Below are 20527 nucleotides of genomic sequence, written 5' to 3'. Positions count from 1 at the left end.
CCGACGACTTTAGGTAAATAGAGATGGTGGCCCCAAGTGAGTGAAGGTCCCCGGAGGTCCGGGTTCTGAGGCAGGGGGTACAACCAGGCAGACGAGATGTTCCAGTACCAGTCACTTTAACAGCACTTTCACCACGTCAGCCAGGCCGGCTGCTCCTGCTTGACCCCCTTCAGGTACCACAGGGCCTCAGTACCCAAGAGATCCCCACTCTAAATGTCCCCAAGCCATCCTTCTTTCTTCTCAAGGTGGCTCCAGACAACCCCTGCCCAGCGACAGCCCCCAAGCCAGCCCCCCAAACCGGAGAGCAAGAAGCCATCGGTGCTTCGTGACACAAACATGCATTCGTTTTATTCACAAAACAGCCTGGTTTCCTAAAACAATACAAACAGCATGTTCATCAGCAGGAAGCTGGCCGTGGGCAAGGGGGCCCCCCCAGGCACCCACACCCACCAGCAGGGGGCCACGCAAAGAAGCCCTTTCTTCTGTTGCCATCAGCGAGGCCAGAAAAAAAGGACTTATTTTCTCTAAGGGAAGTAGCCAGGATCGGAAATATTGAGACACGGGCTCCCCAGATCTCAATGGATAAAGGAACAGAACTTTCATTTTTGCAAAATCATCATTGTCGGGGTAGGGGGGATCCCATTCTGGGTACCGCGAGTGCAGCATGGCTGGCCTGGGCCCAGGGGTGGGTGGGCTGCTCCCTCCCCCTCTGTGAGCTCCTCGCCGCAGCTCTGCACGTGTGGATGGATAGAGGGGCTTCTCGACGCGGCGCCATCCACATTCTCTTTATAAACGTGAGTGGATTCTCCAGGCAAACTATGCACTATTTCATGGTCGGAAAGAATCAAAGGAAGTTTAAATGAGGGTGGAGTTAAACTGTGCTAAATTACAGTAGTGCTTATTAGTAACTAGATTTCAAAAGGTTACAGAAAATTTACATTCTCTACACAAAAACTGCATCTCCTGCACAGACAACATCGACATCGACACAGGAAGGAAACTGATTGTCCATTCTTTGCCCAGGAAGTCTCGGTACTTTATAGATTCGTCTCTACCTCTTTTTTGTTGTTGTTCTTCCGAAAAAGCAGTTAAAATTTTTTTCCTTTTTCTTTTTATACTAGGGACGTGGAGATGTTAAAACGACAACAAAAAATATATATATAAAAACAGGAATGAAATCTGTGAGAGAATATTTTTGGTTCTAAAGACGGGTGCATCCGTTTGTCTTCGCCCGAATCCCTTGCCGGAGACCACACGAGCAGTGACATTGCACGGAGAGGGCAGCTTTGGGTTCCCGCCGCCGTCACTGAAACCACCGGAAGGCGGCTCCCGTCGGAAGCATCACCTTCTGGCGGGGGCGGGAGACAAAAACAAGGAGAGAGTTCAGTCAGGGTCCGGCGGGGCCTGATGCAAAGACGCTCCCCCGTGGACGGCCTCATGGCGGAGGGACGGGCATGGAGTAAAGGCAGCCACCCCGTGGAGTTCCTGCCATCCTGACCAGGCCAGAGAAGAAGCCTTGACCCGCTGGGCCGCTGGAGGGCCCGGAGCACCCTGAGGCCCCCTGAGCCACTGTGTCCAGGAACCCTCCTTCCAAACAGGAAGACCCATTCCCCTGGTCCAGAGGCTACAAGCGCCGAGAGGCTGTGGTGCATCTGGGGCTGTGTGCATGTTTCTGTCGAGGGAGCATGTAAGCATACGGACGTGTGTCTCAAGCGATGCCACGGTGTGTAGTGTGTCCGGAGGTGTGGTGGGGAGGAAGGGGATTTGCTGTGCACCTACAGTAAGACTGGGTACTGGGCAGGGCCGTGTGTGCGCTTGTGCACGCATGTGTGTGTCTACACTAGATGAGAGGTGAGTGCCTCTGTGCGCATAGAGGTGTATTCTCTGGGCAGGAGAGCAGATATATGAGGTTTGGGGGCTTGGGGGTGGGGAGTAGCCATGGCTGGGATGCCATTATTGTTTTCCAACCATTCTGAACATTTGCGTCCAGCCCACTCATAGTGGGGCGGGGCCGGGGCTGGGACAGCAGGCTGAAAAGATGCTTTTGTACCCAGGCCTGGCACCACAGCTAGGCTGCCACGGCTGGGGGCACAGGGACAAGCTCTGCCACGAGGGTGGAGAGAAAGAAAGCAGCTTGGGAACCCTTCTGCCTGCTCTAAGCCGATCATCCCATGGTGGACAGGCCTTGCCTACACCCCAAGATCACAGCAACCCCCTCACTCCAGGCCCGTAGGACCCGTGGCCATTACCTGTGTAGCCAGACTGACCGTGGGGCCCCAAGAAACCCCAAATCTGTCAACTGGATGTCTAGACGCAGGGTTCTTCCAGGCCTTAGAGCAGGGCAGTGAGCACTGGGGCCGCTCTATCCTTGGGTGGCCTTAGGGGAAAGGCCAGGCTCTGAAGGGGCAAGTGAAGGGCTTACCCCTCAAAGCCACATGGTCCACAGGAGAGAACCCCTCAAGTGGGACAAGGAAGAGCCCCCAGCATCCTAGGTTATGGACTGGAAACGTTAGAATATGTCTGAAAGTCAGCAACTTTGGACCTACATGGGAACATCAGTAGCTGGCCCAAAACTCCAGGAGGGGGTTCAGGATCCCCGGGCCTGGCTGGGAAGTGCTAGGCCCCCTCCTGGAACTTTATGCTGGCCTTGCAAACTACAACCTAATGAGATCTCAGGATGTGGCTCTGACTTTTTTGGGCAGTGAACTGGTGTCTGGGAGCCTGCTCTAGAACCCGAGAGCCCAGGGACTGGCTGAGCAGCCCCCACTCGCCCAGGTAGGAAAAGCGGGTTTGGGGGGCTGGGGGGTGGGTTTGGACTGCCAGACAGACACAAGAGCCCACACACCTCCCTCTAAGGCGCCGTTACCTCCAGAGCAGCGGAAGGCTTCTTTTTGAGTTCCTCACATTTTCTGAATTTGCAAATCTGATGGCCAGTCTTTCGGTTCCTACAACTGCTGCACTGCTCGCAGTTGATGCGCCGTCGGCAGGGCGCGCACATGCCGCAGCGTTTCCGCTTCTTCTTGCCCGAGCTGATGGCCGAGGCCAGCTCTCCCTGCATGGGGTACTCGGCAAGGCCGGCCATGTGCAGCGCACTTTCGGCCAGGAACACGCCCGCCGGGGTCATGATGAAGAGGCCCGGGTTGATGGGGAAGGCGCCCAGGTAGGGGAAGTCGGACTGGCCATTGAGGGCTTCGGCACCCGCCACGGCCTCCATATCGGGCAGGCCGGCACCCGCCTCGCTCATCAGCGGAAGGTGCTCCTGCACCACGCGCTTCAGCATCTCCGTGGACTGCGCGAATTGCTGCAGCGTCAGCTGTCCCTCGGCTGCCAGCTCCGTGGCCCGCTCTGCCTTGCTCAGCAGGCTGGCCACAGCACCACTTTTGTGCTTTGAGGTAGGGTTGCTTTTGTCCACAGCCATGGCTGCCGCCAGGTCATGCCCATTGGCCAACAGGGAGGCGGCAGCCGCAGCGGCAGCAGCCTTTTCAGCAGACTCACTGCCCATCATGCTGCCACCACCGCCGCTGCCACCACTGCCCCCAAAGGAAGAGTAGTGGGAGAGAGGGCGGGAGCGGCGCAGACTCTTGTTGAGGGGTTCGCTGATGATGCCGCTCTTGTTCCGACGTTCTGGGGGTGGTGCATCATCCGCCACCGAGGCTGGGGTGGCAGTGGCCACCGCCGCGCTCTTGTCAGCCACTCCTGCCTTGGGGCCGCTGCTCCCGCTGCCATTGCTGTTGCTGCTGCTGCTGCCACCGCTGTCCTGGGGGCTACTGCCGAGGCTCGACATGGTGGGGCCGAGGCCCAGAGCCCGCTGCTGGGGGGGGCCTGCCAACTGCGGGGGGTCCACAGACGAGCACCGGGCCCTGCTGCCCACAACAGAGATGGCTGGGGGGCCCTGCTGCTCAGGGCAGGCACATGGTCAGGTGTCCACGTGGAAGGATCTTCACTCTATCGGGACAAAAGAGTATAGGGTCAGGGCAGCAGTAAACACTTCCTTCCCCAACGTCACCACCACCACCAACAACAACTGTACCCCCATGTAGTAACAACCACAAGCCCCACTGGGCATTTATTTAAGTGCCAGACCCAACATGGTTAGGTATTTTTTATTTGTACTACTTCAGTTCAGACTCACAAGCACCCTTTGAAGTAGTGGCTAGGAATACTCCGTTTTACATAAGGTTTAGAACTGAGCAGGGATCTACAGTTAATGAGCATCATGGTGGAAGCCCAGCCTGAATCCGTACAGCCTAGATCTGCAGCCACTTCTTCCTGGGCTGGGGTAGTAGGGAAGAGCTAGAGATGTTTATGAACCTCAGAGGGTTATAGAGTCACCTTCTGCTTCCTCATCTTCCTTCTGTGACCCATCTACAAAGAGGGGTTGGGAACAGCCTCTGCAAAGCTTGAACGTATAGACCAGAAATCGGGGAAGCTGCTCCTAGGCCCTCATTTGGCAACTCCTAATACATACTGATTATCTATCTCAATGCTCTGACAAGTCCTGCAGGGAAAGTAAAGTGACTCTAACAGGGGTTACCAAATAGCGCACAGGATCCTTATTTCAAGGAGCATGTATCCTCTTGCTAGAGGGCAGGCAGCACTGTGCCAGAGGACAATCCTTCTCCTGTAAGAATGCGGGGACACACTGTGTACATATCGAACACACGATTCCTCCTCACTCTCAAACCACAGTCATCATTACCTCAGACCCCACTCTTGTCTCTACTCAGGCCTCCCTGCTGTGCTCCAGCCTGGCTCCCAGATGGGTCTGGGATGAGGTCCCAGTGAGAGCTCAGAGCTGGGGTAGGCTGTGGGCAGGAAGGGCCTCTGGCTGGTGCAGGCTGGGACGAGTGGGTGTGACCCTCCAGGGAGCAGAGCCTGTTCTTGGGCCACATCCATGTTTCAGAGGCGCCCCTTTCTAGGACAGAGCCTGCTCTGCTTAGGCACCAGGGCTAAGGCTTATGAGCGAGCAGCCAGGCTCCTTGGGTCTGGGAGGAACTATCCAGAAGGAATGGAGCGGCCGTTTCCTCATCAGCCCTGGCTCTCTCGCCTCCCTTCCCTGCCTGCCTGCCTGCCTGCCTGCCTGCCTGCAGTGGCCCAGCAACCCCTGGGAGAAGGGCGGGAGGAGAGGGCCCAGCCTGAGCAGCTGGTGGCTCAAGGGGGAGGCGCACATCTGGCTGGGCCTGTCCCGCCCTAGGATTGGGGCCGGCACACATACATCTTTGTCCCCAGGCAACCCCACCATCCCCCAGTCACAGGACTCAGCCGGTCCTGGTCCCGGGAGGTCATCTAGTCCAACCCTCTGCACTTACACAGGGGGAAATTGAGGCCCTGAGCAGGCAGGGCTGCTAAGGAGTGGCCACAAGGAGGAGTGCGTACAGGAAAGGGAGAAGCTCTGGCTCCTGAGTGAGTCGAAAATGGCAGGCGTCAGCAGACAGCCAGACGCTCCCTGCCTCTCCCCAGAGAGCACTGGCCCACGAACGCTCCTTCCTAGTGAAGGTAGATGGGTGGTAAGGAAGAGCTGGGCAAGCTGGCACATTCTACCAGGACAAACCCAGGAGGGCCTGGCAAGGTGTCCAGGCTGGGCTGGGGGTACCACAGAGATCAGAGTTGTAGTAAGAGGAAGGGGATGATGTATGCCCAAGGACAGCTGTGCTCTGTCCCACCTCCTGAGGGCTAAGCCCAGGCTGGCTCTTCAGGCCCTCGCTCAGAAATCAGTACCCCTCTGGGCATCAGTGACACCTGACTAGGTGCTGGAGACCAGGGCCAGTGAGATCAGGGCTAGAGACTGTCACCCCAAATTAACTGCCCCTGCCCATCTGAGCTCAACTACCCTGCTCCGGAGCAAGCTCCAGCAGCCCCAGACATGGTGAGGGGAGAAGACAGAAGAAGGTAGGAGCCCTTGGGTTGGAGAGGTGGGGAGGGGAGCAGTCTGCGCCCTAGCCCCCCTGTGTGTCCCCGCCTCTGCGGCCTGCTGGCTGGTGGCAGAAATCGATAGCTGCATTAACGCTGCTCTTGCTCTACTCCCTCCCTCCCTCCTCCCAGCTTCAGGATCTGGCTCTGTGTACAGGGCGGGCAGGTCAATTAGAAGTCAGCTCCCTCCAACACGGGCCTGCGTTCAGGGCTGGTGCTCTGGCTGAGTCTCTCTGCTTTTGTCTCCATCCTGAGTCTCGTGGTAGGGACAAAACCTCATGTTCTGTTCATCTCTGGCCCTTTGAATTTCTCTGATCTTTCATTTTTCTGTCCTTCCTCAGGGATTACCCTCTCCCAGCCCCCCCATGTCCTGGGACATGCTGAGCTATGGAGCAGACGACGTGATATGTCATCAAACAGGTGCTGCAGGCAGAACACTGATGTGTCAGCCACAGAAACTGAAGGTGGGGAGTACAGAAGGGGGACTGGCACACAGGTAATTCTGTCCCCAAACCCCGGAGTGGGTAGATACCAATATCCAGTTAGTCCCCAAGGCCTGGTCCCTAAGCTTGCTCCAAATCTGCCCCTATACCTGGCTCATCTTCTCCTTTAGACCCTGGGAAAAGCTGATGCCCTGGTCCCAGTGGACCAATGACCACAGGGCTTGTTTGCCCTACTCACGGAAGGGGAGGACTTAAGACCTTCTCCCAGGCCCTAGTCCTTTACTGCAAGGCACACGGCAACCCCCTCCCAGGCTACGAAGGGCCTGGCAGTGCCCAGGCAGCAGGGGAGGAGCTGGGGCTGCGTTGAAGCGGAGCGGGAATGAGCGGGAGGGAAAGCTGGCGGGCAGGCGGGCGGCGGCGGGCGCATCCATCATCGGCCCTGCCAGGAACGCATCCAGCCCCCAAAAAGAAATACTGCGCCTGAGGAGGGACAACAAAGGGCTCCGTTTCATCAGCAATGCGGAGCCAGCGCCCCGCCGCCCCGCCAGCCGCGGTCAGCCCACAAAGGACCCCTTTGTCCATGCAGGAGCCGGGCCGGCCGGGAGCTGGGACCAGGGGCTGACGGGTGGGGACAGAGCCCAGAGGGAGGGGGATGAGGGGGGTGTGGGGGGTAACCCGTCACGGAGAGCTGGGGGGCCAGAGGGGGACATGGGGGCAGAAGAACAGAGACAGGTGCTACGGGAGGATCATGAGACAGAGAACTTGAGGGGTGGGTCAGAGAAAGGGGGACTTGGAGAGGACAGGGCAAAGGGTCAAGGTTAGAAAACAGAGCTTCATGGGAAGCAGAAAATGGACGGACCCGGGCTCAGAGAGATCCAAGGCTCTTAGCCCAGCTTTGAAGACTTGAGGGTCTGACAGACATAGAAACAGCCCTGAGGGAGAGAATCCTACACTCGGGGACCTGAGGACCAAGAGAAAGCAGTTGGATATGCCCACAGCTCTGAAAGGGAGGCAGGGGGTGGGTGGTCCCCAGCCCACTCTGGCCCAGGCCTAGGGAAGCAGAGATAGATAGGAAGGAGGGCTGAGGGTCAATGGGTTCTTGGCCTCAGGGCCTGGCCTTGTGGCCCAACCTCCTATGGGCTCTGGCTTACTGGCAAAACTGGGAAGAGAGGAAGTCAAAGCTGGGGCCACTCTCCTGCCACTGGGACCGCCCCCTGCCTCTACTCTCAGGCCCTAGCCAGCACCAGAAGACAGAGACCCACCCCACTTCAACTAGCTCCCAGTAACAAGTGACACCCAGGGTCTCTTAACTAACTCTATCAGGTAGCATTTATTGAGCACCTACTGTGTACCAGTCCCTGCACTCTTATGCTTTACATGTCTGCTCTCCTTCCCTGACTCCTCCCAGAAGCCAGCGGCCAGCAAAACAGAAATAATTAATTTGAGAGATGAAGAAATTGAGGCTCAAAGAGGTTCAAGCTGTCAGGCCAAGGTCAAGCAGCTGATACCCAGGACCGTTAGAATTTGAACCCAGAATCTAAGTGTTAGTCACCCTGCTCTGGGATTACCTTTGCTCTCTACCTGTGCAACTGACAAAGTAGCCCAGGGCAAGGTGACCCAGCAATCCCAAGGCCGCCCCCACCCTCCAGGGTTGTTACCATGCCTGTCACCTCTACGTGGTTGTGGGGATGAGTTGTCACAGACCCCAGTGTCGTGTCTTCACCTGGGGGGCTTGGAGATGCCCAGGCAGGAACCTGGAATCCTGGGCTACTGACCTCATAATGCCAGCTGGCAATGAAGTCACCAGAGGTGATGATAATGCCCTCCCTCCACCCTGAGCTCCAGGTGAGCCAGGATTCATCCCCAGCAGGGCTCTGTCCTGAGGCCTTTGGGCCAGACCGCAATGGGGGAAGGGGCACTGGGGGGGGGAGGCATGACGCTGTCTGCACAGAGACATGCACACATCCCACTACCATTTACCCAAAAGCGGCCCCATGCCCTGTGGTACTGGGGCAACAGTGCAGGATACAGACCCAGCACGGCCCTGGAGGAGTACACAGGAGCTTGGCCAGTGGTCACATGAACCAATATGAAATGAGAGCAGGAAGGCAACCAAGTGGATCACTGGAGGCCTTTCTGGAGGAAGGGACTGCTAGCCTGTGAGCTAAAGACAAGGGGAGGTTACCAAAGGGGACATGAGCCGGAAAACAGTTCTTAAGAAAAGGGGAAGAAGGGTCCCTGGCTCGTCGGTAGAGCATGCGGTACAGCATGTGACTCTTGATCTCAGGGTCGTGAGTTTGATCCCCCTGTTGGGGGGTAGAGTTTGCTTCAAAAAAAAAAAAAAAAAAAAAGAAATAAGGAAGAGGGTGCGAGGTATGGTCGGGAGGTTGGCCGAGTCCCAACTGGGCAGGGCGCTGAGGCCAAGGGTAGGATTTTTTTTTAACAGCTTTACTGAGGTATAGTTTCTTTCTTTCTTTTCTTTCTTCTTTTTTTTTTTTTAAGTGTATTTATTTTGAGGGAGAGAGACCGAAAGACAGAGAGAAAGAGAGGGAGAGAATCCCAAGAAGGCTCTGATCTGTTAGCATGGAGCCTGACTTGGGACTCGAACCATCGAACTGTGAGATCATGACCTGAGCTGAAATCAAGATTTGGATGCTCAACCGACTGAGCCACCCAGGTGCCCCGCATAGTTTATAAACAATAAAATTCACCCATTTATTAGTGTACAATTCAATGATTTTTAATAAATTTACAGAGTTGCGCCACCACCACCACTGCCAAGGACAAAGTCTGAGGGCAAGGCGCCAATCCTCTCTTGCTCCTTTGCTGGCTAGAATAGACTCCCAGCCATCCTACCTGCTGACAGAAGGCTTCTTGGAGAAGGTTGCATTCCAGAGGGGCCTTCAGGACCCGGAGGCACTGGCCCAGTAGGGCCCACCATTCCGCCATCGTCTGGGCAGGCCAGCTTTGCAGACCTGCACACTCTGGCTCTTCACATTCTTCCCCACACTTCCGTGTGCACTCCTGACATCCCTGCTACACCCTCTTCATGTCCCCTCTACCAACTTTGGAGCTGGTCTTCCTGGCCTCCAGGGGAGGTGAGATGGACAGACAGACTGATGGTGGGCAAAGCAGCGGTGGTGAAGAGAACAGACCACAGGCTATGGTGGTTGAACTTAGATGAGCTGAGCAAGCCGGGGGTGGGGGGGAGGGAGGGCGGGATTGGGGGTGGCGTCTCTGATTTCCATGATTCAGCCTAGGGAGTTTCCAGAGGGGAAAAAAAGCCCCACTCAGGCCCAAGGAGATGCACATGGAGACAGTGGTCTTGGAGGCTGGGAGAAATGCAGCCCTCGCTAGAGAGCACAGGGCACACATCCAGCTATAGGTGAACACACATTCGAGCACACACTAACCACTGCTAACACCCAGCAGATGGCCTGGGGTAGGACATGTCCTCAGTACTACTAGAATTTCCTCAGGACTAATAACCCCCCAAGACCAACTACCAAAGACAGCAGGGGGCTACAGTTCTGTTTCCCTGGCTCCATATCCCTGACCCTCTTAGACCCCTTCACCTAGGGCAGGCACAAACCCCATTACGTGAAGAATGAAACATGCTAAAGAAGACCCCAGGAGTACACGGTACTCTACTCTCCTTTACAGAGCTCTCAAAAAACAGCTGGAGGAGGGGGTCAGCCCATTTCATGGACAAGAACACTGAGGCCCCAGGCAGGCAGTGTGCCCTGACCTGCAGCTCTAGGGAGTGATCTGGGACACTTCAGATAAAGACAAAGCGTTCCTTACCAGGTACCTCTGTCAGGCCAGGTTCCCTCCCCTAGAAGAGCGGAAGGATCAGAAGAGTCCTTCCTCTCTGTGTGACCTTGGCATAAGGCCTCTGAGTCTGTTTCTCTGTCTATCACATGGAACCAGGAGGGTAATAGCTAATATGTTAAGGAACGAGGACTTCCCGTGTGCCAGACACTGTATTCTTTGTCTCACTGAATCTTCCTACACACCTTCTGAAGGAAGATGATTATTGCCCCATTTAGAGCAGGCAGTTCGGTAAACAGTTGTGATGTAGAGAAAGCAATGCCCTCTCCATTTGGGACCCTCTGGATCTAGACTAACGTTTCCCAAAGTAATGACCAAGCTGACACCGACCTGGGATCAGAGCCCACCCACTCACTCACTCAGGATCTCCCTCCCGCTGGGTAAGCCGAGGAAGGCTAGCTCAACATAAGTGGGCCAAGGAATTAGAGGAGGGGGATCTATCTTTCCAGGGCTTGTGCGTGGGGAGCAAGGGTGTTAACAGGACCATGTAGGGGACGGGAGTCCTAAAGTCTAGGTTTCTGGCTCCATCCTGTCTCTTCCTGTTGACTTGACCAAACCTCTCGCCTACACTGAGCCTCAGTCTCCCATCTGTAAAATGGAGAATGGCTCTTATTCCTCACCCCAAACTGTAAAAAGTCACTATCCCTGAGGGGCCCACGAGGAAAAAGGTAGAGAGACACAGAGAAAAGACTCTAGATAGTGACCCCCTCCCATCCTCTAAATCCCAGAGAACTTGAATCTGCCTGTGATGTGATTTGCAGATAGGGAAACTAAAGACTGGAGAGAAGGGTTTTGAATAGGTCATAGGGTTGAGAAAAAGCCCCACATATAAGACCTATTTGGGAGAGGAGCATCTAGCTCCTTCCCAATCCTATGTCCCCAGAAGACGTAATAGCAGACCCTAATAACGCACACTCACTCTACCAGGTACTGTGCTAAGCATTTTACACACATTTTCTCACTGAATTCTTTCTGTAACTCTTTAACTAGTATTGTCACCCATTTACAGGGTGAGACTCAGGGAAGTAAAGTCACCTGCCTAAGGTCACAAGGTCAATAAGTGGCAAAGCCAGGATTTGGAAACCAGGTCTGTGTGACCCCAAGGCCTGGCTCTCCAACACTGGCCAAGGGCTCTGAGGGACATGGAAGGAGGGATTATGGCTGGAGGATGAGGTCCAGTTCAGCCCAGCCTAGGGGAACCCCCTAAGGTTTCCCATGGGTTCTGGGGGATGGCTCTCAGGCTCTGGGCAAACATGTGAAGGCACTGTTGCAGAGAACTCTGCAGCTGTACCCTAAGGCCCAGGAAAAGACAGGGGAAGGGGCTGCGGGTGGGCCGGACGGGCCAGGCTAGGCCAGAGCTCCGGGCATTCCGGCGGCCTCCGCAGGAAGCAGAATGGGACGGAAACCGGCTCCTGCCTCCTCCCCCAGAATCCTGTGGGCAGCCCAGCCGGGCCGCACAGAGGCCCTCTTTGTGCCTGCCCCAACCCGCCACCCGCGGCTGGCCCAGGGTTTTGAGTTTCCTGGGGGGTGGGGGCCCTGTCACTGCTAAACCTCCAGCTACCTCCCCCTCTCAAGGGTGGTCACAGCAGTCCACAGCTGGCGGAGGAAGTGAGTGGATGGCCAGGACTACCCCAGAGACTCTGGGGGGCCTGGAGTCTGCCCACATCTCATTCCCCCAACACTTACACACCCTAACTGGGGGCTGGTGGTGGCCAGGGACCCAGAGACAGCACCTGAGAGGCCATCCCACCCGAGGCCGCCCTCTCTGCCAGAAGCCACCAAGTTCACCATGTGAACCCGGGACCCGCCCCCGTCACACTCCATCTTGGTGTTCTTGGGCCCAGGTTGGTCTACATAAAGAGGCTGACCAGGCTCGTAGGACAGTCCATCTGTCAACCACCATTTCCCACTCTCCAGGGGCTCCCTGGACACAGAGCACATCAAGGGGGAGGCCTCAAGCTCACTCCAGCATTTCAGGGACAAATGCCTCCTGGGTGGTATAAATGTGCTCAAGGAACACTGGGCCCCAGGGAGTGAGCTCTGGCTGGAGTGCGTATCGTGAAGAGCAGCACTATGGACCAGGATATCTGCATGTATCCACCTGGGAGGTGTGTCAGATACTGCGCGTGCTGTGTGCATGAGTGTGTGTGTCTAGGAACTCCGGGTGTGCCCAGGTGTGAGTGCACAGACTCAAGATGTCACTCTGTGGGTGTGAACACTGATGTATACATGAGGCTTATAAACCAGAGCAGGTGAATGTCTGTGACCGTGTTACCTCCTTGTGTGTACAAGTAGAGTGTGTGTTATCTACATCGGTGGATGTGAGCATACGCCTCAGTGTGCATGTGTGTACAGTATAGTGGTTTACGTGGCGGGTAGATGTTTGTGGGTTCTTCTGGCCCATGAGTGTCAACACACTGCCGCCGTGTGTATACCAGTGTGTTTGTGTGCATGTGCACACACGGAGTTGTATCAGGGCCTCTAGGGGTTCTGAGATGTGAATGTGGGGCCTGACTGGAATGGGGATGGTGCAGACAGGAACTGGTGCCAGGTGCTGGGGCCCCTATGGAAACAGGAAGCTACGCACAGGTGTGCTTGAGCTTTGGTGGGGGTTGGGTTCCACCCACGTTCAGTTTGTCCCCCTGAGAAACCAACCCAGGGTTCCACTAGCCGAAAGCCTGTCCCAGTCACGAGGGAGGCACCTTCCTTGCCTGTTGTTCAAGACTTAACAGCTCTGACCAGCGTCTTACCCAGCCTGCCTGGCCTGAGCGTGGAAAAAACTGGAAAACAAAAGCCCCCAGACCGCAGGCCCTCCCTGCAGAGGCGTGGGGGAGGCAGGCATGAGGCAGGAGGCTGAGGAGGAAGGAGGGAGGTGTCGCCGCAGCCCCGGAACACAAAAATAATGAGGCGAGAGGGGCCATGGGGCCGAGCCGGCTGGTTCCGGAGTCGCTATCTGACCTTGACAGATGCCACAGCTGGGCGCCTGGAGAGGAGCCGCCGCCACGGTGCTGCAGAACAGCCCCCACCCCCGCCACCTCCCCCAGGCCAGGTCGATGGATGTCCAGGCAGGCCCAGCCACAACAGGCAGCCACTGCACCCGGTGGGAGAAGGAAGGCCTCAGAGTGCATCCCAGTTAGGGGGTGGGGGTGGAAGGTATGAAGGCAAGGGAGTGGGGGCAGGGCACCGTAGGCCACGGGAGGCAGCTATGTGGTCTCCTGAGGGCACCCTGGCCCTCAGGTGTGGCTATGTGTGTGAGAAACACAGAGCATGCTATTGTGCTTGTGTAGCTGTGAGTCTGAGTGGAAGGGAAGCAGAGTGTGACTGTGTGTGTGACAGAGACAAAGATCATACTTGTGTGTGTCCTTGGGGTCACACAAGGCTGGAGAGTGGGGCTAATGTCTCTGAAATGGGTGTGGCCAAATCACTCAGGGGTGAGCACTGATCCCTCCTCTGTCCCTGTCCAGAGCCACAGCTATCCTGGAGCCATGGTACAAGCCATGCTGGGGCTAAAGGAGGGAAGGAGGACAAAGAGAGCCACAGGCCCCACCACCACCAAGTTCTGTCACATGCACATGGAGCAGAGTTACCCCTGCGGCCCTCTCTGCCTAACCTCTTTCTCACTGTGGTGGGGACTTTAAGCATCGGTGATGGACACCCGGCTGGGCACCACCACTCTGGGGACACCAGTGAGGGGCTGGGGTGTGAGCTGCAAGAGGGGATGCTGGGCTGGAGGCGGATTAACAATTCCGAGCACTGGCTGCATAATTAAAAAATCATTACAGGCGGGCGGGCAGAGCTGAGTGTGAGCTCACGCTCAGAGCAGGCGGGGACACTGCCATGGCGCTCCCCCTCCCACTGCCTCCCCGAGGAAAAATCCCACCTGCTAATATAATTATGGAAAAACACAAGCACAGAAATTTGGTTTCAGCAAACAACGTGCCTGAGTGCCCAGGGCCTGCCTGGCCCTCAGCACAGCGAGCAGGCTGGTCACCCGTGCCCAGAGCTCATGGCAGTGAGGCAGGCCCTGCTGGGTCCATACTCCAGACCCTGACCTCCACCCTCCCAGAGCTCACAAGAGAGGGAAGTAGGGGATATAAAGCCCAGTTCCTCAAATCTCGAATCAGGAGAAGATTGGTCAGTCCTGATAATTTACAAACAGGGAAACTAAGGCTAAGGAATCTGCATTAGGTCACTGTGTTCCTGACAAAGCTGAGGGTAAGAGGTGGGTTCGGATGCAACACTTCAGGAGCTCAATACCCCGCCCTACCCCTTGCCCTGCATCTCCCAGCTTCCCTCTCATCAGCCACCCCCCCACACACACCCCCCTCCACACCCCCCCCCCCCTCCAGCTCCGGCTCCTTCCACTCTTGCTGTGCTGAGCAGAGCGGCTCTGCCTGAAACTGAATGGCACTGTCCAACCATGTGCCCCAGCACCGACGGAAGCCTACCCTCGCCTGTACCCCACTGTGGGGGCGTGGGGAGCCCCAGCCTCCCAGTTCAGGGACAGGGCGTCCTGGGCTCGTCTGGGTTAAGCCAGGCGAGCCGAGCTGGCTCCCGCCCCGAGAAACGCGGCCAGCTCTGGGGCACAGGCCCCAGAACGGCAGGAACAGCCGCCATCACCTCGGGCCTGGAGCGGGCGGCGCGGGGAGGGGAGCCGGGCCTAATTAGTCGGCCTGGGACCCGGCCGGGCGCCGGGGCGGCAGACGCAGCAGCCAGAGCCGCGCAGGCACGTCCGCGGCCGGCCGGGAGGCGGCGGGGAGCCGGGAGGACGCGGCGCCCTGAGACGCTGTGGGACAGGCGGCCTGGGAAGGACCGGGCCAAGGAGATTCCGCACCGAGCAGGCCTGCCTCCCCTCATTCCTCGGTGCCACCAGGCGCAGCAATTAGAGGCTTTCAAAGTTTGTCCTTAATTGGTTTCATTTTTGCCTCATAAATGATTCATGGCCCCAGAGGTCTGCAAGGCGGGGGGAGTGGCAGGGGAAATTTGGGGAGGCTTTTGCCTGGAGCCAGGCCCCCTACCTGAGGCTGGGGAGGGTATGACAGGGGCTGGGGAAGCCTTGGGCAGGTGGGATCCTCCAGAAAAAATAAAAACCTAGGCCCTCTCCTTGGGGCACTAATTAGAAACTGTAACTCCTTCTCTGCAGACGAGAGCTCTGTGTCCAGGCCCAAAGCCACTGCAGCCGCTGGGGCCCCGAGAGCGTGAATAATAATGTAATGATAACACAATAACAGTGTCAACAATAATAATAACCATGGCAGAACACTTAAGGAGGCATGGAGCTAAGAACACATGCATTATTTCTTGTAACCACTCCCCCATCCCCAAGCTCTACCAGGCAGAAGTACCAAGATCCCCATTTCACAGATGAAGAAACTGAGGCTTGGAGAGATTAAGATCTGCCCTCTGACACTCTGATGCCAGTACTCCTCACTCCCCACTCTCGGGAGCACAGGGCTTAAGCCTGGATACTGGGAACACTGCCCGCCAAGTGGATCAGGAGCTGCAGGCCCCAGGGAAGTCAGGGAAGGTACTGAGGCCCACACAAGGTCCCCAGGAGGGCACCAGCAGCCCCACACCCACCTGGGCCAGGTTAGCTCTGCCCCTCAAAAGGCTGTGTTCACCTTGGCTGAGCAACGTCTTCACAGAGCCTTAACTTGTCTGCCTACAAAATAGGAAAACAGCCCTATCCTATTTAGAGCTAACTCTGTGCTAGGCATGGGATACAGAGAGATGCCATGGACCCCACCCTCAAGGAGCTCCCAGTCTAGGGTGCTATATATGGCACCTATGGACAGATACACTCACAGGAGTGTTTAACAGTCTGTGCAGAGAGCCCTGAACACTTAGCCAATGGTCTAACGAGCTGGAAGGCAGTACCATAGAGCTTCGTGGAGGGAAGGGGGGTTGAAGAAGCTTCTTCTCCCTTCTGACCCTATACTCACCTTACACAGGATGCTCAGGGAATAGGTATGGCCTGCTTAAACCCAAGCCTCCAAGTCATACCTTGAAGAAGTTCAGTACAGACCACATCAGAGTGCTGTGGGATGCAAAGTGCCCAGCTCAGCCTGTCCATGATGGTCACTTTTATTATGAACAACTATCAGGTGAGGCCTACGCAATTAACTGCAGGTCCCATTTGGGTCGTGGGAACGTCCTGAGGGAACGTGCTAAACAAATCTGGGAGTGATGCTGTACGGAATGACTCCCCCTAGAGGGCCCCAGGGCTCTGGGCTGCAAGCTGTTGGCCCCTGGGTGCCCCACAAGTATCACCTCCTCTTGTGTCCAACCACATGCACCAGATTCCCTTCCAAAACCCTGTGGGCTTTCTCAGGCCCTGGCACCAGCACAGTCCCACTGGCTCCCTGTTCTCCCACCCGGCCTGGTGCCAAGGCCAGACACCTCAAGTGATTCTACCACCTTGTGCCTCACCACAGCACTCTGAGTGGCCTATGTGATCATCCCATTTAACAGATGAGGAAAGTATCTCAGAAAAGCTGAGGAACCTGCCCAAGCCACACAGCTTGGAAGAATGCAGGTCCAAACCTCTTGAAAGCCCAAGTTCCTCACCTTGCTGACCTCCTGCAAGTCAGTATCCCTGACCTGTCCTAATGGTCCATTTGGCTCTCATTCTCCTATTTTATAGATGGCTACCTCTTGCCCCAGCCCTTACCCTTCCATAGTCTGGACAAAGACTTTACTGAGCCCACACTCCTCTAGACACTAGAACTTGGTCAGGGGCCCTTGCCAGGAGGTACTAGAAATGGGGTCTCTATGTACCAAAGGGAGCCCTGGGGCATGAGGCTCCTGCCTCAGCCAGCTAGGTCATCTTGAGGATTAGGTAGGGTGGTGGAGGAAGCCCCTACATGCACACACAGGGCAACATACATGTCTGATAGTGGGGTCGGGGCAGGAGACACAACAGGACCAGGGGAGCCAGGGTTGGGGGCTGGCCACGTTCTCTGGCCCTCTCCTTAGGGAACAGAGCCAACTTTAAGGCCCCTGTCACTTGGAACTTGGAAGGGGGCTGCCCGTGGAGGTATTCCTCCCCTGGGAAGAAGCCTAAGCTTTATACACCCCCTAAGCCATCCTGCTGGAGGACAGAGCTTAAAAGATGGGCAAGTCACATCCTCTCTGGGCCTCAGTTACTCCATCTGCACAATGGATCTATAATGTCCCTTGAACCCTTTAGAAAAGCCTTTGGGTATAGGTTTAGAGGTTTTGAGAAAAGAGATTTATAAGAAGTGGACAAAACATTCAGCTGTCTATGCTGGCTATGGACACTTGAGACACTGGGATTGGTATACAGAAGCTTGACAATGGCTTGTTGAACATGCTAACAAGTGGCGGAGTTCTCAGGATGCCCAAGTTCATCTAGCACGTCCAGTCAACACACACTTTCCAGGTGCCAACACTGGGTGAGGATACTAGTCTGCCTCTTCCTCCTCACTGTGCTTCTGCCTGCACCAGGACTGCCCAATCAGGTCACTGGGGTCCCTCTCCCCAGCCTGCCCAGGAAGCTGCACGTCTCAGGCGGGTCAGCACTGACGTCAGTAGGACTGGCTGGGCGTGGAGCCTGCCACCTCCGGAACCACCAATTAATTAACTTTTTCAAATTAATTTCCCAAGCAAAATTCCATAATTACATCTATCTGCATCAGCCTGAACTGGGCAGGCAAGAGGACCCCGCAACGAGATCGAACGTGGGGTGAAGGATGACCGTACCAGCCCCAGGACCAGGGCAGGGAGGTGCTGGGGGTTGAGTTTCACCCAGCGAAGCAATTGCCTGATGTCCTTATGGATGCTGTCTGGAAGGGGAGGAAGCTAGAAAGCCAGAGCTCCCTGGTCAGGATGGGGGGGGTGGGGCGCTCAGGGAGACTCACACCTGCCCAGCTCATCCTGCTCCCCCATCCCCCACCCCATGCCCCCAAACCACAGTGGGTCTTGGCAGGGCCCAGTAGCAGCACAGGCACTGCGAGGTTGAGGAGGCCGCGGCTGCAGCGTTCTAATTTCCCAAAGGGGCTGAGATTAATTAGCTCACACACAGGCGCAGAGAGGAAGAGGAGAGTGGGAGCAGGGGTGGGTAGCATCAGGCAAAGAGCTGGCTGGCGCCCCTCCCTGCCCGCCCGGCAGGCAGGCAGGCAGGCAGGGAGGCGGGCGGGCGGGCAGGCGGGCGGCCTTGACAGCCTGGGTGCTCTGAAGGTCAGTGGCCAAGCCGGCTGAGCCAGCAGACTGGCACTGTCTCCTTCCCAGAATCCCTGAGACCAAGGTTGGGCGGGGGACAGCAACCAGGAGGACAGCTCGGGGTATTCGTCAGGGTTCCACTGTCACTACCGTCGACAGAGCCTGTGCCAGGTGCTCTGTCTACACTTTGTTTTATCCTCAAAGTAGTAACCCAGAAGTAAGCACCAAGGTTCACCCATTTCACAGATGAAGACACTGAGGCTCAGACTTGAGGCGCCTGGGTGGCTCAGTCGGTTAAGTGCCTGACTTTGGCTCAGGTCATGATCTCACGGTCCGTGAGTTCAAGCCCCGCGTCGGGCTCTGTGCTGACAGCTCAGAGCCTGGAGCCTGCTTCAGATTCTGTGTCTCCCCCTCTCTCTGACCCTCCCCTGTTCAGGCTCTATCTCTCTCTGTCTCAAAAATAAATAAACATTAAAAAAAATTTTTTTTTAATAAAAAATAAAAAAAATAAAATCCAGGCTTGCCCAATTCTAGAGCCTGCCCTGTTCCTCCTGGATCCGGTGGCCAGTGTGAGGGCTACAGGAACACTGGACCTGGGGGACCTGGGAACACCAGCTGAAGGCATGTGGGTGTGTGTCTGACTGACTTACCCCTCCCCCAGAGAACGTGTTCAGCAGACTGTCTGTCATTTCACAGATGTAGAAACTGAGACTAGAAAGGGGAAGTGACTTGCCACATAGCCCAGGACCCTAAACCCAGAGAATCCGCTCCTCCATCTGAAGCCAATACCAACTTCCAGAACAAAAACCTGACTCAGTGACCTCTACTGAGTCCTGACCTAGGGCCACACTGTGCCTGGTGCTCTCGCTGGCTAACTGGCACAATGACTGGGGGGTGGGGGGGGTCACTGCTCTGGCTGCCCCTGTGTACAGAATTAGATATCTCTAACTCAAGGGCACTTTCTCGACTACTCCATTCAGGGCTCCCTAGAAGGGAAAGGAGCCCCCAGGAAGGTGGGAGGTTGGGGGATGCAGGAAGTATGTGACCCTGACCAGGACTCCAGGCGGCTCCCACAAGCACAGCAATTGAGTTTCCCAGAACTTGTGTGCAAGGATATCCCCGAAACCGTAAGGGGCACCAATCTGCTCCCCGGTGCATGCCCTGGTCTTCTACCCCAGTCCCAGTGAATCACAACCCTTGCAGAAGCCAGAGTCAACAGGGCTCACCCTTCCCAGGCCTAAGGAATCAGCAGTCCCAAGGCCCTTGTGTCCAAACCTGGGGAGTGCCCTGAGATAGCAGAGGGCCCTAGGACAGTCATGGAGCTGGGCATAGGTGGGGAAGAGGATGGCCCAACCAGAAACATTACTCGTCATGTGATTATGGGGATGGGTAGGACCCCCCCTGCCCTAAAGCACAGTTTCAGACCATGAAAGTGTCCAAGTGGGCTTTGGGATCGGGCTTCTTCTCCCAATCTACAGCTCACATTCCAGGTGGCCTCAGAGAAGTTGCTTGACCTTGCTCAGCCCATTCCACGGTCTGTAAAGCGCACAGGATGACAGCCCCACCCTCGTCAGGGTCCTAGAGAGGACAGAAGTTCTCAGTGCAGGGCCAGCATACAGAAGGTGCTCAACAAATGACAGCTGTATTATTTTTACTGCCATCATCAGCCAGTACAAGAGTGTCAAGAACAGCTCAAGCCAGGAGGGCTGGGTAACCTAGGTTGTGGCCCCAGTTCTGTCACTGTTTGCCTTTGAATCTGAGCCAATCCCTTGTGCTTCAGTTCTCCAGCCCCATGGAGATCATTTCTCCCCTGCCCTCTTACCTGAAGGAACAAAGAGAGATGAACATTGGTAGAGGTCTGAAGTCTATAGGGAGGGCAGCACTCAGCTGTCCAGGCCTGCATTGCCTTTTCTGGCCACAGGAAGAACGCATCTATACTTCCTGCCAACCTTTCCTCCTCCCTCCCTGGGCCCCCAGCCCGGCCTGCTCTATGTCAGCACTTCTGTCTCCAGTGGTCCCAACAGTGCATTCACATAGGTGTCTGCCAAGCCCCTCACCACCCTGCAAAGAACCTATTTGCCACCTGTAAGTCCCTGGTGAGTCTAACTTGTGGCCTTGTTGTGTACTGGTGGGTTGGGGAACTGAGAATGCATAGACTCCTA

General features: G+C 56.1%; 1 protein-coding gene across 5 annotated transcripts in view; it reads right to left on the bottom strand.

Annotated features, from left to right (window-relative positions):
- Positions 1-322: 322 nt before the first annotated feature.
- CXXC5 (CXXC finger protein 5) overlaps positions 323-20527 on the bottom strand; it is a 35022-nt gene continuing 14817 nt past the window's right edge. For 2 of the 5 annotated variants that reach the window (XM_023255754.2, XM_023255755.2), the window contains exons 2-3: positions 2867-3945; positions 323-1348 (exon numbers count right to left, since the gene is read on the bottom strand). In XM_023255754.2, the coding sequence (XP_023111522.1) occupies positions 1304-1348; positions 2867-3784 (963 nt within the window). In that variant the 5' untranslated portion in view covers positions 3785-3945 and the 3' untranslated portion in view covers positions 323-1303. Of the gene's footprint in view, positions 1349-2845; positions 3946-8011; positions 8138-20527 lie in introns of those variants that run through there. The other 3 variants (XM_003980825.6, XM_045059850.1, XM_023255761.2) reach the window with 3 other exon arrangements.

The sequence above is a fragment of the Felis catus genome, chromosome A1 (genome assembly GCF_018350175.1).
Source record: "Felis catus isolate Fca126 chromosome A1, F.catus_Fca126_mat1.0, whole genome shotgun sequence".
NCBI classification, from domain to species: domain Eukaryota; kingdom Metazoa; phylum Chordata; class Mammalia; order Carnivora; family Felidae; genus Felis; species Felis catus.
The sequence above is the reverse complement of the archived record's forward strand: the minus strand, read 5'-3'. Positions and strand labels throughout refer to the sequence as shown.